General features: G+C 32.4%; 1 protein-coding gene across 1 annotated transcript in view; it reads left to right on the forward strand.

Moving 5' to 3' along the window:
• LOC136038589 (ATP-dependent DNA helicase Q4-like) overlaps positions 1-17162 on the forward strand; it is a 102885-nt gene extending 85723 nt beyond the window's left edge. The window contains exons 13-15 of the mRNA XM_065721784.1: positions 5567-5753; positions 11639-11765; positions 13901-17162. Coding sequence (XP_065577856.1) covers positions 5567-5753; positions 11639-11765; positions 13901-14143 — 557 coding nt within the window. The 3' untranslated portion in view covers positions 14144-17162. The remainder of the gene's footprint in view (positions 1-5566; positions 5754-11638; positions 11766-13900) is intronic.
• The last annotated feature ends 1633 nt before the right edge of the window (positions 17163-18795 follow it).

Consider the following 18795-nt stretch of genomic DNA (forward strand, 5'->3'; position numbering starts at 1 on the left):
CACGTATCTTGGACATGTTCTTATTCTTCCCACCAAATTTCATCCCCATCCTTCGACTCTAAGCATTTTTCAAGATTTTAGGCCCCCCCCAACTCCCCCAATGTCACCGGATCTGGACAGGATTTAAAATAAGAGCTCTGAGACATTATATCCTTCCAAACATCAAATTTCATTAGGATCCGATCACCCGTTCGTAAGTGAAAAATACCTCATTTTTTCTAATTTTCCGATTTACCGTTGCACCACTCCCTCCCAGATGATCGAATCGGGGAAACAACAATTTCTAAATTAATCTGGTCTAGTTCCTGATACGAATGCCGAATTTCATCGTCCTAGCTTACCTGGAAGTGTCTAAGCTAACAAAACCAGGACAGACCGACCGAGCGACAGAATTTGCGATCGCTATATGCCACTTGGTAGATACCAAGTGCCATAATGAATAAAATGCATATTCCGGTTTGGATGGTAAAATGGTTAAATTTGCATTTGAAAGATAGGATGCAGACTAGTTGTCCGATCATCAACATCATTAGAAAGAAAAATAGAAAGCGAGGTTCGACAAGGTTCAATCCTTTGGCCACTACTTTTCTTAATGTATGATTCGGGCATGAAAGAATTTATAACTAATTGTATACTAATAAGATATCCTGATGATACAATAATGTTATTTACGTCATATACGGTAGATGGTTTGTTTCCTATTATGGAGACCTTTTTAGCTCAATTGTCTAGTTATTTGAGAATAAATCATCTATCATTAAATATTTCGAAAACAGAATATATGATATTTTCAAATCAACAACATTTTGAAACAAATAAGATACTTTCATTTGGAAATATAGTAATTGAAAGGCTAATCAATTTCAATTATCTGGGAACGATTACTTATGAAATGATTATATGGAAAGATCATGTGATGGCACTTTCCATCAAAATTTCCCAGGGGACAGGTATCCTAAATAAACCAAAACAATTTATTCCTCATGAAGCGCTTACAACTTTATATTATCCTCTCTCTTCTTCATATTTAAAGTACGGATGCGTTCTTTGGTCTATTTCGTTTAATTATAATGCACGTAAAATCCAAGTAATACTAAATCGGGCAATAAAATCTCTATTTTCATATAAGCACTCCACAAGTGATTCATTCCGCCTGGCAAAATTCTGAACGTTTCTAAAATATCTATAGTCCAAGTTGCAAGTTTGGTTTACTCCTGTATTAATTCTTTAGCACCACTCGGACTAAGACAGCTTAGTATGTTTCAAACGGTTTAAGAATATCATTAAAACCGATCAAATCTAAGAATAATTTACTCATATCAGAAATGCGTCACAGCCATAGAGGTGCACTATCATTACGCATGTTGGTGTAGAATCAATTTCTACTGCAAATCAAAGGAATCAATTTCGCTAAGTTCGTTCCGAAAAAACTTTAAAAAATATCTTATTGAGTAGATAAAAGTTATTTGTTTAGTTTTTCCGTTTGATATTTTGTGAACAAGGCATATGCGGTAATCTTGTGAAGTGATTTATTTCCTTTCGTATGTGGAATACTCTTATATTGCCCAAATATATAGAAGAATTGATTTCGCTAATCCCGTTATGAAAAAAAATATTAAACTGTCCTATTGAGTAGACAAAAAAAAATTCCTACGTTTTTTGTTGTTTATTTTTTGTTTGTTTGTTGTCCTGTTTTGCTTTTCTGCTTAATGATATTAGAAAAAGAATATTTTTGTTTGATGATTATTTTGTGATATTTTTATCAAATGATTTCTCAAATCCCCGTATTAGCCGTTTATAGGCTCTGGAATGTTGGCAGTGCGGGAATAAGTGTATGTATTGTTTTTTTTTTTTTTTAATCAATAAATCAAGTCAAGTCAAGTATTTCTATCCCTTAATCCCAAACACCTGATAACCCAAAGCTATTTCAAATTGATCGCACCTGTAAAGCCCATGAGCTTTGGCTTTTATCGTGCAGTAGCTCCAGATAAGCGGCATCTATTGTTTGGTTATCTAATAGCCCTTTTCTAGTATCTTATCACTCTAACCAGTTTTTTATTCTCAATGAAAGCAAAACCTAGTTCGCCCTTTAACACCAAACAATTTGTATTTTCCGCTTAGCTAGGTGAAATGTCTTTAATCCATTCTTTCTATTATTTACCCTTTTTCAAATCCTCAAGCTTTAAAACAGTTCTTATTTTTGTCAAAACAAACATTTTGTGCAGTTTAATATCAGTCTGTTGTTCCTAGATGCCTAAAGAGGCTACTCTATAACACCTGTGAAGACTTCTGAGCTTTACAATTCGTTAGTTGGATTTGGTCAGTGAACCTTCCTGAACTTGAAAACTTACAACCCAAATGAATAAGATCATTTAAGTCATTCATCTCCCTTTATGGAAGATGAATCATCTCGTAGCTCTAAATGGGTACCTGGAGAAATCTTGGGAAGCTAAACAGGAAAGGTGTGCGAAAGCATAGGATGTCTGGCCCCATCCCCCCATTGTATTTCCTGGCTGAGGGGTCTTGAGACGGAAACAAGCACAACCAGTTCGTACCCTAAGGGACTAGTGCCGCATCCTTTACTTTTACATTTACCTCTCTTTATAACAATACTTATTTTTCCTTATCATCTTTCCCAAAAACTCCTATAGCGGATTTATCCAAATTTAAAGCTAATTTTATACTTTTTTTAATAAGAAAGGGTTTATAACAAAACCTGAAGCAAAGTGTGTTTAGGTATATAATCACACCACTGAGCCATATGTAAATAAACTTATGGAAGGTGAAAGACAAAACAAAAATCGAAAAACCCATTCGGCACTTCCCATCATCAACGTCTCAACCCCCCCCCTCCCCCAAAAAAATATCCAGATAACTATCTAAAATATCTAGTATATTTTCCAAATTTAGAACCAGTATTGTCAGCTGTTTGTACCATCAGTAAATAACAGACAAATCAGTTCAAGCGAAATAAATTTCAACCTTGGCACGTTTCTATTCCTAAAAACTCAACAGTATCATTAATAAAAAGAGAAAACAAACGGAATGGTGACAACAAATACGAAAACAAAATCACAACCCTAGCTCAGTGGTTTTAAAACTTTATTTTACCACTGTTTTCTTTAAAAAAAAAAAAAAAAAAAAAAAAAAATCGTATTGCGGCTTCCTTCTATTTTATAAATAAAGCAAACAAAAAAATTAATAGTACAAAAAATTTATATGCTCCTTTTCTAAAACCAAACGAACACGATATTTAATTTCATTTCAGTAAATGCAGAAAATCCTGTGGCACACAAATGAGACATTCCGAACGGCAGCAGTACTTTTAAAGCTTCATTTGAGAAAATATCGTATTCACTCTTAATATGTAACCAAAATGGGCTTAGAGATGCATAATATTTTGTTGTTTTTTTTTAAGTGCTATATGGCACTCAGAAAGTGCACTTCAAGTGCCATTTCCGGAGGAAAAAAGGCTGAGAAGAATGAAAAGGGTACTAACATAATATCCATGGTTGAAAGCTCAAAGCCTGAGGCTTACAATCGCACACTTCTATATTCTCCCCTTTCAGCCCCCCCAATAGTTTTCATAGTCGTCTGCTAGCTAACAGAACTGACAGGATATTGCAACATTAGATGACTCGCAGAACTGACACACTATTTGAATTACCCTTATTCCATGGCCATCTAATTTAATTTTGTCCTAGGATGGATGATAGACTATGTATCAACAAGTAAAATGAATCATTTTTTACAGTTCTGAAAAAAATTATGCCATCTTTCTTTCTTACGCAGACTATCTTTTTTGGCTTTATTCCAATCAGCCATGGCTCTCAAATTTTTCATCCCTTCCATCAAGTTGATTCATTACTTCCATTTCAACAAGTAAAATCAATCATCTTTACACAATTCTGAAAAAGGTTGTGCCAGCTTTGCCTCTCACTGAGACTATCTGTTTTGGCTTTACTTTAATTAGCCAAGGTTTTCATTACTTCAACCAAATTGATTTAAATTCAAAAATCAACTTTGTGGAAGTGAAGAGAAACTTGAGAGCCATGGCTAATTGGAGTACAGCCAGAACAGATAGTTGGATAGGTTGGGTTTAAAGTGTGATTTAAGAAATAATTTATATATTTATGTGAATTTTATATATTTGCCTTGATAACACCGTCATTAAGTACCATATGGCACCAAAAATGGTAGTTTTCTGTCCTGTAACTGTGGGAGAACGATAGAAAGTTAGAAAAAGGCACCGTCATAATCTTCATGATAAAAAACCTGAAACTGGAGTTTTACAATACCTCTCCCCTCTTATATACTTTCCCTTCCATCCCTTAGTCTCATAAAGTGTGTGCTGACTACCAGAATTAGAAGTCTATCGTAACATCTTAGAAAGATGTTCAATGGCTAATTGTGTAGATAAGCATACCTATGTCCTCTTTATAAGTTCATCTTGATAACTGTATTAAGATATGATATTATAAAACCTTTTTTTATGAAGACCCTGCGATTATACCTGTGAATATCATGAACATGCCTATGTGCTCTTTGTATATTTGTCTCGACAACTCTATCATAAATTGCCACGTGCCACCAAAAATGACATTTGAGTACCCTTTTCTGGAGTAAAAATGCTGGGAAGCACGTAAAGGTTACCATACAGACCTGTATGGTTGAAAAACAATAACCAGAGGTTTTTAATCCCTCCTTTGTAAGGCTACCGCTGTTAGCATCTTTAGCGACCTAGTAAAGAGCAAACCGCGACCGATAGTAACCGAAAATTTTAAAAATCATTTAAAAAAAACGTCTAGCTAGAAAAATTGCCGTTTCAAGCTCAATCAGAATTAGTAATAGGTATCTTAAGAGTAAAAATGTATTAAGAAAAGAAATTTACAAGAATTTCGACCAAAAAGGCTGAAACCCCTCGAAAGGTTTTTACGGATCATATTTGAGGTTTTGTGACAATTTAGGTTATCCACCAAAGTATATTGATTTCATGGCCGTCGAAAGACTATTGAAAAATTAATAAATATCCTATTATTTTTTGCACAGTACTTATTTTCTGCTCCTAATTGTGCTTTGTTGTGTGGATTTTGAGTTTTCAGTAAAGCGCTAGTATTTCAGAATTCTGTAAATTCAGGGAAATATGACGAGTCAGTTTATTTAAACCAATATGACAGACAGGTGTTGCATAGACTTCAAAGCAAAAATCTTCTATTCGTTTTAAAATCTTCCCTCTTTACTCCCATCAGAAAACTTTTTTTTCAATTAAGTTTAGTCAATATCATTATGTTGTACTCTTAAATTATTAAAGGCGTATGATAATTTAATTTGGGCCAACACATAGTTTGTTTATGAATCAATAAATGAATTTAGATACGAATTTAAAGATACGATTTGCGAATGTGCCCAGATACCCAAATTTGCATTTATTTTGACGAGTTTCTCTTATTTTGTAAGTGAGGCTTCATCCTCTCATGCCATTCAAATGGGGCTTTCCAACCTTGTGTGGATGCTTTGTATTCTAATCCTAGAATTTTTTCGTATTTGAATTTTATTTTATTTTTAGTGAATGGTCAGTCTAGAAGAAGTGGAATATTGGTTCAGATGAGCGACTTGGCTTTTATTGTTCATTCAAAGGGCGATCTTTCATCTGAAGATAAAGAAGAAGTTATAAATTTTTTGCTCAACAGAACAAAAGCAAGAGAAAATGCTGAACTGGCCCAACTGACACTTCTCTATAAAGCCCTCCGAGAGTAAGCTAAAACTTTTACTAAAGTTAAAGTAAAAAGCTTTAACTTTAACTAAAGTAAAAAAGGTCAAAAATGTATACATGAAAAAAGTGATTTATGATTCAGTCCTGGGCTGGTCTGACAAGAGCTTTCATGATCTTTTCAAGAGCTTTGCACAGAAATGGTTGCTTTTTCAAACTTTTTTTTTTAATCTAAGGGAAAACATTGTCGCTTTCAAAATAGGCTACTTCTTCAAGTAGTTATTAAAAAAGCTATTTTAAAAAAGCTCATTAAATAAGCTGACCATCCTTTGTGGTGGAATTTGTAGCCTATTTTTATTGTATTTTTGCCATTCTTGTTTTTTGGTAAGCTTTTAGACCTTTAGCCAGACGATATAAACTCTTTTCCCCTCTTATTTTTTGCAAAATTAGAATAGTCGTTTGGCATGAAATCTTTAAGATCTCTTTAACCCCGATCCCTGAATCCTTTTAATATTCAGGATCCCTTCCATTACACTATCTTACGTAAAATTGACATTTTCAGCCAAGTGTTAGTGAGTGGTTTTTGCGAACCGGGGAGGATACTGCAGGAAAATATTTGCTTCAATTTGTAGCTTAGTATCTTAAACTCACGCATCACAGGTGTGTCAAACCCATTAACACCAAGTGATGCTGATAGAATTACGAAGTTTTACTTAAATATGCGATTTTTTTTGCTTTTCATCTTGAACTAATGCAACTATTACCAGCAGTTCTTTGTACCATCGGAGCTTCCCTCTATTTCCCTTAGCCCTCGGAGCTTCCCTCTGCCACCCCTGCCTGTCTAGAGCTGAATCCTTACTCCTTCCCATGAATATTTCATTTAAGCCCTCTCTTGTGACCTCTTCTCACCTCATTCATGCGTGTCCGTTGGCCCCATAATTATTGCTGAAAGCCAAATTTTTGGCATTGTTTTTTGGCGTTTTGGCAAATTTTTACTTTCATTGTAGCTGTAGATACTGGGATTGTATCACATTCTTTGTACAGGCCGCTGTTTGATATACCGGTGTTCAAAGCCGTACCTAAAGCTATCTCTTAGAAATTCTGTACTCTCTTTCAGAATCATTAATTTATTACAATCATTATTCGTTTAACAGTATTACTTGACCCTATTAAAAAAAAACTTTAATTTTTGACAAATTTTCTTATAAGACTTACTGATATTTCTGAACGTTCTTAGCGTCATAATTTAGTTAAGAACAACTCAATTTAAGTAATATTTCTAATCCAAAATTCTTACTTATCAAACAGTGGGAGTGACCCGGCTCAATAGTAATCGAAACTCTAAAAAACAGAATTTTAATGCCAATAGATACGCCAAAAGGATTGAATTTTTCTGCTGATTTTAAATGTATAAGTTTCATCAAGTTTAGTCTTATTCATCAAAAGTTACGAGCCTAAGAAAATTTGCCTTATTTTCAAAAAAAATGGGGAAATATCTTCTAAAAGTCATAATATCTTAATGAAAATAACACCATCAGACTCAGCGTATCAGAGATCCCTACTGTAGAGGTTTCAAGCTCCTATCTGCAAAAATGTGCAATTTTGTGTGTTTCGCCAAAAGAAACATCACGGATGCTTGTTTATTTGTTGTTGTTTTTTTTTTCCCCAGGGGTGATCGTATCGACCCAGTGGTCCTAGAATGTCCGGAGAGTGCTCATTCTAACGAAAATTAAAAGTTATAGGGCCTTTTTTGAGTGACCAAAAAATTGGAGGGCAATGAGGCCCCCTCCCACGCTTATTTTTTTCCCAAATTTACGAGATCAAAATTATGAAATAGCCATTTGGTTTAACATAGTCGAAAATTCTAATAACTATGTCTCTAAGGACGATTTAATCCCCCACAGTCCCCGAGGGAAGGGCTGCAAGTTATGAACTTTGCCCATTGTTTACATATAGTATTGACTATTGGGAAGTATACAGGCGTTTTCAGAGAGGATTTTTTTCTGGTGGTGGAAGGGATCGGGGGAGGAGGTTACGTGTGAGGATCTTTCCAGGAGGAATTTATCATGGGGGAAGAGAATTTCCATTCTCTTTTTCCCTGGATTTTCCAGCATTATTTGAAAAAAAAAGAGAAATTAAATTGAAAAACAAGTTTCTCCTACTGAAAGTAACGAGCAGCATTGAAATTTAAAACAAACAGAAATTATTACGTATATGAGAGAGTTCGTCTTCTCTTTAATACCATGCTCTTTACGCTAAAGTATTTTTACTAATTATTTATTCTAATTAAACGACCTTTGTGATTCAGGGGTCATTCTTAAAGAATGGGAACAAAATTCGAACTTTCGTGTAAAGAGAGGTAATTGACGAAGAGGCAAACCCCCTCATATACCTAATAAAAATATACGAATATAGAAGTTGGTTACGTAAGTTAATTTATAAGCTACGTATATTTATTACTAATAAAAACGTTTGTAAATAAAATTAAAATTTCTAGTGGCTGTTTTAAGTAACCAAAAAATTGGAAGGCAACTAGGCCCCCTCCCTCGTCCCTTTTTTCTCAAAACCGTCCGATCAAAACTTTGAGAAAGCCGTTTAGCCAAAAAAAGCAAAATTAATATGTAAATTTTGTTTTTATTACTTATGTACGGTGAGCCAAAATTGAAGCCTCCATTAATTCAAAAACGTTAAGATATTGAATATAAAAAACAAGTTTTTTTAACTGAAAATAAGGAGCGACATTAAAACTTAAAACGTACAGAAATTATTCCATATATAAAAAGTGCTGTTCCCTCCTCAACGCCCCGCTCTTTACGCTACAGTTTGACTATTTCTCACAACTTTACTTTTTAAAGCAATAAAAAACTTTAGCGTAAAGATCGCGGCGTTGAGGAGGGGACAGCCCCTCTCATATACGGAATAATTTCTGTCCGTTTAAGTTTTAATGTCGCTCCTTACTTTGTTAAAAAAATTATTTAATTCATTTATAAAAATCTATTCAGCAAAATCAAGTGCTGCTTAGAGTAATTTGTCCAAGTTGAACCTTTTCAATGGTAAATATTCATTTCATTGCATTCATTTCATTATACAATATTCATTGAACTTCATTTCGTTATTTTAAACTACAAACACGATTAGTATCAATGGGATAATCTGGAATTATAATGCACCTACAAATAAATGCCACAATTGGTACTAGTAATCAAGAAGACAGTTTAATAATACGGAAGGATATGACAAATATACATTAATGATAAACATAATATATAGACTATCCTTTGACAATTCCTCTGGAAAGCAACTCGTACACCTTCCATAACTTTTTGTAGGGCTCATATTTTAGAGACAGTATTAACTTTAGTCATTAACTATATTTGCGAGCGAAATGGTTATTATATTTAGATAGAGTATAGAAAGAGTATTCAGCAGTGTGTTCACCCTTCCCTATGACATTTTGACATTCATTGATTATGACATTTTGACATTCTTATGACACATTATGACATTTCTTGACATTTAATGGAATTTTGTATTTATTTACCTGCATTTTTGCTCCCCCTCCCTCCTAGATTTCGAAAAATATATGTTTGCCCCAGACCCCCCCTAGCTTTTTTGAATTGATACCACTGAATCCGTGAGCTAAACTATATCTAGGAAAGGGTAAGTAGCAACCAGCTGCTATCTCTACCTTATCCTTATTTTTATGGCTTAGAAGATTGCATACATGGCAAATCTAGGCTACTATACTTGTGTAAATGTTGACAAAAAAATTAACCTTGATTTTTAGTTCTCTGCCTCTTAAAAAAAAATACGATTCCTATTGTGTAAGCAGTATTTGCATTTACAAACTTTAACCTTGCCAAATAACCTACTTGAATAAGAACTTTCTATGGCCTCCAACTATTTTGTTTCTAATTTAACCACTTAACAATATTATCTTACTTAATCGAATTGTCCATAAGTGACATAGGAATTGCCACCTCGAAATGTGGTATTACATGACCATGTGTATGGTCACAAATTAGTCGAAAGTGAATTCTGTGCTCGTGAGGACTAAAAGTGTCTCTTAATAGACGACTTTCTTTCCCCTCCAACGATAAGCTCAGTGCTTGTTTTCTTGTTTTGCCAGATTGTTTTCTTTATTGTAATATTTGTGAGCTTAAATCATCTTTTTATTATTTTTGTTAGTTGATGTTATACAACGAATTTTTTTTCTTTAGATGCAGAAATCATTTTAATTTTTTTTCAAAAAAAACTTAAAACATACGGTTTTTCCTTCATTTCAAAAAAGTGAAGATAAAATTAATTTTGTTTAAATAGTATATTTAAAGTATAGTACTAGTATATTTATTTACCTGCAAAAATGCAGGTAAATAAATACAAAATTCCATTAAATGTCATAATGTGTCATAAGAATGTCAGAATGTCATAATCAATGAATGTCAAAATGTCATTATTTTTACAAAAAAATATTTTTTACAAAATGACAAAATGTTTATTATTTTTGTTAGTTGATGTTATACATCGATTTTTTTTCTTTAGATGCAGAAATCATTTTAATTTTTTTTTCAAAAAAACTTAAAACATACGGTTTTTCCTTCATTTCAAAAAAGTGAAGATAAAATTAATTTTGTTTAAATCGTATATTTAAAGTATAGTACTAGTATATTTATTTACCTGCAAAAATGCAGGTAAATAAATACAAAATTCCATTAAATGTCAAAAAATGTCATAATGTGTCATAAGAATGTCAAAATGTCATAATCAATGAATGTCAAAATGTCATTATTTTTACAAAAAAATATTTTTACAAAATGACAAAATGTTTATTATTTTTGTCAGTTGATGTTATACAACGAATTTTTTTTCTTTAGATGCAGAAATCATTTTAATTTTTTTTCAAAAAAAACTTAAAACATACGGTTTTCCTTCATTTCAAAAAAGTGAAGATAAAATTAATTTTGTTTAAATAGTTTGATTTTTATATATTAGAAATAAACGCTTTCTCTGTTTATGTGAATTCATTTTAAATGCCTTAAAACCTGGCATGATGATGAGAAGAAGATTGAGAAGTTGAGATTAATCCAGGTAATTTAATGGTCCTATGCCAATTTTAAATTCTTGGGTTCTCCATTTTAAATGGATTCTCTAAATTCTCTAAACATTATAATGAATTTTCCATGGTAATGGAAAATTCCGTTTTCTATTATAAAAAATTTCCATTATAATGGAAAATTTCCATTATAATGGAAGAACCGAGCATGAATAACCTGAAAGAACCTCAACAGGGTGAGAACCTGACTGATGCCCACAACTGTTCCGTTTTAATTCAAAAATCAGCGGATTTTTGACCTTGCTAAACTGGAATTTAATCGACTATAGTAAAGCAAGCACGAAGTAAAGCAAGATATCCATATCCCAGGTAAACTGTATTACTTCCAGAATTGCATACAGATGCTAAGAGAACTTTGGGTTGGGTGATTCTAAATATGGCTTTTTTTTTTTTTTGCTTTTTTTTTAGTACTCCCCAGTATGAAGCAGGCTAGTGCATAATAGTTATTAAATATACAAGCTTGAGCTTGTAAATTCACTGGAATTCATGCATACGTTTTTGACATTAGTTAAAGAAAATGTTTACTTTTTTGCATTTGTTTTGAAAAAAAAGCTCAATGTATGTCTAGTCTAGAGATGTATGTCTAGAGTAAAATCAGTGATATTTTTTTGTGTTAATTCAAGTTCGTCCTTTGGAAGGAGGTGACAAAAAGCCACATGTATCAAGATTTAAACATAATTGGTTTTGACTTTCTAAGCAGATTGTAATTAAGGTGAATATGTTCAGTGTTTTGACTCCATTTCCAGCTTCAAGTTTGTTTATTCTTCTTTTTCTTCTATTCCAAGTATAACTCTGTAAGTTTCCTTCTCTTTCAGATGTTCGGAGCCATCTTTTAGAGGATGTTACAGCAGCGGGGATGAAGCAAAAAGCCAAAAGCTAAAAGAGTTTATTCGCTCGTACTTTGAATCAGACACAATGTTTGAAGGTCTTGATAATAGTGAGGTAAATATTATTTCTTTACTATTTTATTCCTTTAATACTTGCTCATTGAACATAATCCTTTTTTTTCGAAATTTTATAAAATCTAATATGTAAATATTTTTGAAATTTCATGAAACTAAAGTTTATGAAATTTTGAAATTTCATGAAACTAAAGTTCATAAAATTCTGAAATTTCAAAATCTAATATGCAAATATTTTTAATCTTTTGCTTTAAACCCATCTATATTTATGGTCTGATAGAGCGCTCCTCAAAGGATCACTCTGACTCATCCATTATAAACTTATTTAATTCGTGTAGCTAAGCAATTTAGAATGGATCGGGCTGTCTTGCCATAACTTAAAGGACAGACAACTAAAAGCTGACATCTATTTTCTTGGATATATCAGAAAAAAATTTAGTATCTTATTTTGTGCCGGAGATAGAGATTTTGAATTCTCATGAAACTTACATCACCAAAAATGCGCATTCTGTTATTTCGATTAAACGGCCCAGAATTGTCTTTTAAAGTTCAGGGAAGGGCAGTCCCCTAAAAACTGCTCTAGCATACCTTCTAGAAAAACCTGAAAAATCTTCTCAGTATCATTAGAGCAATTTGTCAGCTTTAGGAGTTTGTGTGGTGCTACCCGCTTTAAAAATTTGACAAATTTTGTAGTCAAACCAAGGATTCTCAATAGCTCTTGATGATTGCTAATTCCCTGGGAGGATTTACTTATAGACCCTTTGTCTTTGAAGCGGTCAGTCGAAGAAGACAGTAAGGCGCAAACTTGCTAATGAGTTCTAAGGTGCCGCGTGGCCTTAAATATAGCTGTATTTTTTAATCCACTTAAGATTCAATCCTGACTTGAAATTAGTCGAAAAGTAAATATATCTCAAAGAAACTAATTAGTTTTTTTTTTTTTTTTTTTATTTGACACTGATTCAAAAGTGTAAAATATTGTTCAGTCTTCTTTAATAATAATTCTTTAATAATAATTGTAATTTCTAATTTTAAATGGGATAAAGATCCACCCGAGTCATCAGTGACATTTAGGGAGTCATATTGACGTTTCAGTTACTATTTTTTAGCAACGTTATGCAACGTTTAGCAAATATTTTGACGTTTAGGGTGTCATATTGACGTTTCAGTTGCTATTTTTCAGCAACGTTTAGCAACTATTTTGACGTTTAGGGAGTCATATTGACGTTTCAGTTGCTATTTTTTTTCAAGGGGGAGGGTTACAAGTCTGCTGGCCAACCTTGTGGCTCATGTAATTGTACCCTGGATCCTTTGTTGCCAAGCGAAGTATCTATCTGTTGTGCTACCACAAAGCAATTTCTATTTACTAATAGAAAATAAAAGTGCACAATGGAAAAATCCTAGCTGTTAACATTCAACCATAAACTTTAATCTACCCCCCCCCCCCTTTAAAACGAGGAAAACTCGTCTTGTTACATTGGTAGAAGTGATGAGTCTTGTTTCTGTACTTGTTGTTTTTTGAATCGGTATTACATAGAACGGACGGTCTTAGACGGTTCAATAAGAGCTCTTCTGAAAGGTAATCGCTGCCATTTTAAAGAGTGGTCTCAGTTCACAGAAATAGGGGGTGCTTCTAAAATGTAATCTCCAAAATCTCGTGGGGGTAACCATTAATGTACCAGAAAGTCGTTTTTCAGTAAAAATTATACATTAAAATAACGCATCTAAAATGTGGGGGGGGAATCTTGGGGGTCGATGTCCTTCCCCATTTGAGGCCACTGCCTTTAAGTAGTACACTTGATTTTGCCTTAACAAAGTGCCGTTGTTGGCCATTTTGTGCTATAAAACAGTGATTAGTGCCAAAAATTTGCCCAGTGGAAATTCAGTTAGCCAATCACTTCAACATTGTTGAAATACTGCATATTAAACTTTATTTTTCAAGTTTGTTCAAAGTTTTGAATAATGATTTTGTTATATGCGGCGTTGTATGCTGTATTGTTATATGTTATATACTGCCAGTTTTGGTGTATTCGTCTTCCTAATTTCCCTTTTAACGCGTTCGAAATCCTTTAAAATTTTATTCCCTTCTTTGCTTTGTTAGTTTCAGGTGCCTTCCTCCCTAGTTACTAGTAGATGAATTTAATTGTCATAATGTAGAAAAGTTATTTCTTATTTCAGGACAATTGTCTACCAGATGTTCATAAAAATTCAATAAGAAATGATATCCGACACCTTGTAGCTGCCTATCCTGACGCTGATTTTACTCCAAGAGCTGTGGCTAGGATTTTTCATGGTATTGGATCCCCTTGTTTTCCAGCCGATATCTATGGGAGGCGGCAGAACCGGTTTTGGCGTTCTTGCTTGGATGTGCCGTTTAATGCTTTGCTGGACCTTGCAACAGAAGAAATGAAGCTGTTATGAGTTGCTTTTTTTACTAATCTTTTGGTTGTAGAGTATTGACACAAAATGTTTATGTTTGCGGAAGACGTCGCTAGCGCAGCGATGTCTGTGTCGTTGATCCAATAGATATGGATCTGTGATAGATGGTGTCTGTGTTGATCCATGTTCAATAGATAGTAATTACAGACAAAACGCGTTTGACATTGTAAGAAAACGTGAGAATGAACCTTGATCGGCCATATTCCAGTTTATGACTGTCATGGGACTAATTCCAAGCAATCCCCCTTTTCTTCACTATCATCACCAGTTATGTAAATTTTGTAATGATAAAATTCTGTAAGTATTTATAAAATTATTTAATGACTATATAATTAGATAAATCTAAATTTATAAATAATTAGTATGAAACATCAGAACAAATACAGATACGTTTTGTTACCATACTGGCCATGTATCTATTTAGAGTGCATATATATATAAACAGGATTTCCAAAAAAGAACTCGGAATTTCAGTCTACTAAAAGTCGAATATATTTATTTGAAAGAAACAAATCAAACACGCCAGTCTCTTAAAAAGATGTTAAAATTATAGGTTAAACACAATATCGGACATGTGCCTCCCCATGCTCGCCCTACAGGCACTTATTCTATCCATGAAACATACCCCAAGAGAGTTAGCCTGACTTTCGACAAAGAGAGGAAATACTCTCAGAAAGCAATGGAATCTTAATGAAAATCCCAGGATCATATTGAGTGTATCAAAGAACCCTACTTCAGAGGTTTCAAGCTCGTATCTTTAAAAGTGTGGATTTCTTTTGCCAGAACAAATGGCCCGTGATCTTTCTTTTGACAAAAATACAAAATTCCACATTTTTGCAGATATGAGCTTGAAATCTCTACAGTAGTTTTTTTCTGAATATGACCGTGCGATTTTTATTAAGAATCTTTGACTTTTTAGAAGTGTTTCCACCCTTTTATCGGAAATAAGGCAAATTATCTCAGGCATATAATTTCATGGTATGAATAAGTACCTGTAGAGCTATCAAGGGAGGAGAGGGGTATGTGCCCCAAGTTATGTCTCATGAAACATCTCAAGAAGAGACTGTTGTGTTTTATTTCCTTTTTTCAAATAAGTAAGTTCGGTTTATTGTATATATAAATATATATATATATATATATATATATACATATATATATATATATATATATATATATATATATATATATATATATATATATATATATATATATATGTACACTTAAGCAAGCAAATCATTGCTTGCTTAAGTAATAAAATTTATTGCAATTATTTTTCCACTCCTGATGATGGTGATGAAAAGGCGAGATATAGAAGGCTAGATTCTCTAATAAAACGTGTTTTCTTCCTCTTTTATGAATGATGTAAACAGTTTCTTCCTTTTGACGCAAAAACGCATATATTTACACAGTGTGTTGTGATATATATATATATATATATATATATATATATATATATATATATATATATATATATATATATATATATATATATATATATATATATATATATATATATATTATTTTACTAAACAATAAGTGCAAAAACTGACGAAAAAAAATCATTTTAAACTCATCCTCAACCGCGGAAGTTTCTTTGTTTTTTTTTACAGCCCATTCACCCCCCAAAAACATATGATCTTGCTATTTTTCCAACTAGAACTATTCCATAGGCTTGTTTAAAAATTTTATTTGCATAAAATTTAAATACAAAAACACATAAAAATTCTGCGCTTATAATAGAATATAAAAATAGAATATAATAAATAGTTAATCTATCTATTGTTAATTTAATTTACATTATAACTAGCAATGTTTATTACATAATAATTATTATTCTTAATAAATTTTTTATTTAAAGGTTGCCAACAATTAATTTTAATCAAAAAGTCAAGTTAATAATTAATTTTTAATTAAAAATTCTCGATTGCCTCTGCATATTGACCCAGATCTTGGTTCATTTTAACATCGTGAAAGGATTTTCTTTTGCCGTTCAGCTGATCTTGACAAACATATGGTTTTAATTTAACCAATGTAAACAACCAACCCTTGACGCGCCGATGCGACTGATTGTATTGTTTTTCGTTTCTGTTTTTTTTTTTTCATATTCTTTACTTTATTCCGTATTCTGTATTTCATTGTATATAATTTCATTCAATTTTTTTTCACTTTCCATATTTCGTCATTCAATCTTTTATTATTGTACTAATTACTTACTGTTGAGCAAAATATTTTGTATTATGTAATGAATTTTATTTCATTTTCGGTCATTTTCTTTCATATTTGAAAATTTTATTATTTCTGGTAATCTTTTAGTTCTTATAGAATATTCTCGTCTACTTCATCTGCACTATTTGTTTCATTTCACTCATTTCTTAGTCCCATTTTTATTTCACATTCTATCTTATGTCATTTATGGCAATTCAAAAATAATTGGCATAAACTTTTTAGGGGTTTAGCTTAAAAATGAGTATTAAATTTTAGCTTATTTATTTTTCTGTTTCATTAGTGATTCTAAAATAAAATAGCACTGTTTTTATTTCTATTCATAAATCATTTACAGAAAAAAAGATCAAAATAGGGTTTTCTTTTCAAAAAACAAGTGAAAAATTTAGAAAAGGTTTGAGCTTTGGGAATAGCTATCTTCTCCATATAGGGAAGAGAAAGACCTCATATGCTAAACTATGATTTTTATGTATTGCCAAGTTAATTTTTGAAAATTATATCTGGTAATCTTTTATTTGACTTATACAACTTGGCCTCTTCTACACAGCCTCTTCTAGCCTCATTTTACGAAAAAATCTTTTTGTTTTGGAAGTTTTTTAGGTTTTTTTTTCCAAGAGAGCTTCTAAAGTATTGTTTTTTTTTCCCTTATAACTGCTAGAATTAGTAGGTATTCCGTGTTTTATATTTTGAAACTGTATTATAAGTCGCAGTAATACTTTTTTTAAATTGTCTTTGTAATAATTTATCTTCATGTTTTAGAATAAAAATGTATTTTAAATTTTCTTAAGATCTAGTGGGTGTCACGACGTGATTTGTCTTTTTTTCAAGTAGTACCCAGGAAGGGTGTGAATACTTCTTACCTTCCGTCCTCCTCCCCTCCCCATTTCCACCTCCTTCCTTCTCCTCCCCATTTGAAAATGCACAAATAGATAAACAATTTTTAGGTAATTATTGGCTAAACAATTCATAAGTACTGCTTTTTCCGTAGTTATCCTGCTCCCCCTCGATAATTTTGAATAAAAAAACTAGGCACGGTCCTAGAATTTACCGTCTTAATTAGCTTACCTGAAATTCTAATAAAAACATTGAAAGTTCTCTGAAATTCCAGGTTCTTTTAAGTGTCTTTATTACCGAATTTTGTGTTTTAAACTAATATGCTCAATAAAAGACTAAACTCGTTCAGAGTTTAGCCCAAAATGGATCAGCCGCACGACTTGGAGGCCTCAGCGTCGTCCTGCTTTTTGAGCCTCAAAGGAACCTAATGCAATATTATTTTAGTGTAAAAATTTGTGCTACAAGTTTAATTCTTAAGTTTAGTTAATAATCATGAATTATTAGATTTTATGCTTTTCAAGCCCCCTTCTATTGAATAAAAAATTTAATAATAGATAGATAGATAGATTTATTCACACGAAAAGCCCAATTGGGCCATTGTGACATACACAAAACAAGTGAAAAAAAAATTGGGCTCAAGAACTTGCTCTTTTTTCCATACTCTCATTAAATCTTTGCACAACATCTTAGTATGAGCTGCTGGACTTCTCATAAGATGTGGACCTTGCTATGGATACACGTTGACTGCTTAAAAGGCATTTTATAATTGGAAGATATTTCACAATTTACCTCATTTTCAATTTTTACCCCCCCCCCCCCCCAAAAAAAAAAAAAAAATATTTGCATCCTAAACATTTAGTCCTCCGAATTTGCCTGGTAAAAAGAAGTTTTCAGAATTACGGGCTGTAGTATACGACGCAGAAGTATAATTTGAAAAGAGCCAGAAGTCCGTTATGTGCAGCTCTTTGCTTCCAATACCTATGTTCGCTGCGACTCACCATTTTCGTCAGAATATTGTGGCACCTAAGAAAAAACAAAATTAAGATCATTTAATATTATTTAAAAAATTAACAAAGTATTAGGTTTTGAATATTAGTTAAAAAATTAACAAAGTATTATGTGTATAATTATTTATTACTAATAACTCACTGCATAACCAAGCTGCCTGAGGCCAACACAGCTACACACGCTCCTCCTCCGTCCCAGTCTGATCAAAGCCTTCCTTTTTATACCCTCCCAAGAAGTTTATATTTCCCTTGAATATTTTCTTGCGACATTCTCTCTCAATCTTTGGCAATCTACTGGATTGATCTTCTTGATACCCAACATTTCCTCTTCAACTTCGCTTTATCCTAATATTATTGACCTACTCTTCTTGACAATGATGTTCAAACCTCTTCTTAGACCCTGAAAACTTCAAAAATTTCTTTTATTTTGCTAATATTTTCATCTAAGATTCTTGAATCATCACCATAATCTAAGTGTAGGAGAGCTTTACTTACCCATTTGATTATGTCATCCCATTGCATTTGCAGTTCTCCTTAGGACAAAATCCATCAAAATGATTCATATAAATG

The sequence above is a fragment of the Artemia franciscana genome, chromosome 18 (assembly GCF_032884065.1).
Source record: "Artemia franciscana chromosome 18, ASM3288406v1, whole genome shotgun sequence".
Classification (NCBI taxonomy): Eukaryota; Metazoa; Arthropoda; class Branchiopoda; order Anostraca; family Artemiidae; genus Artemia; species Artemia franciscana.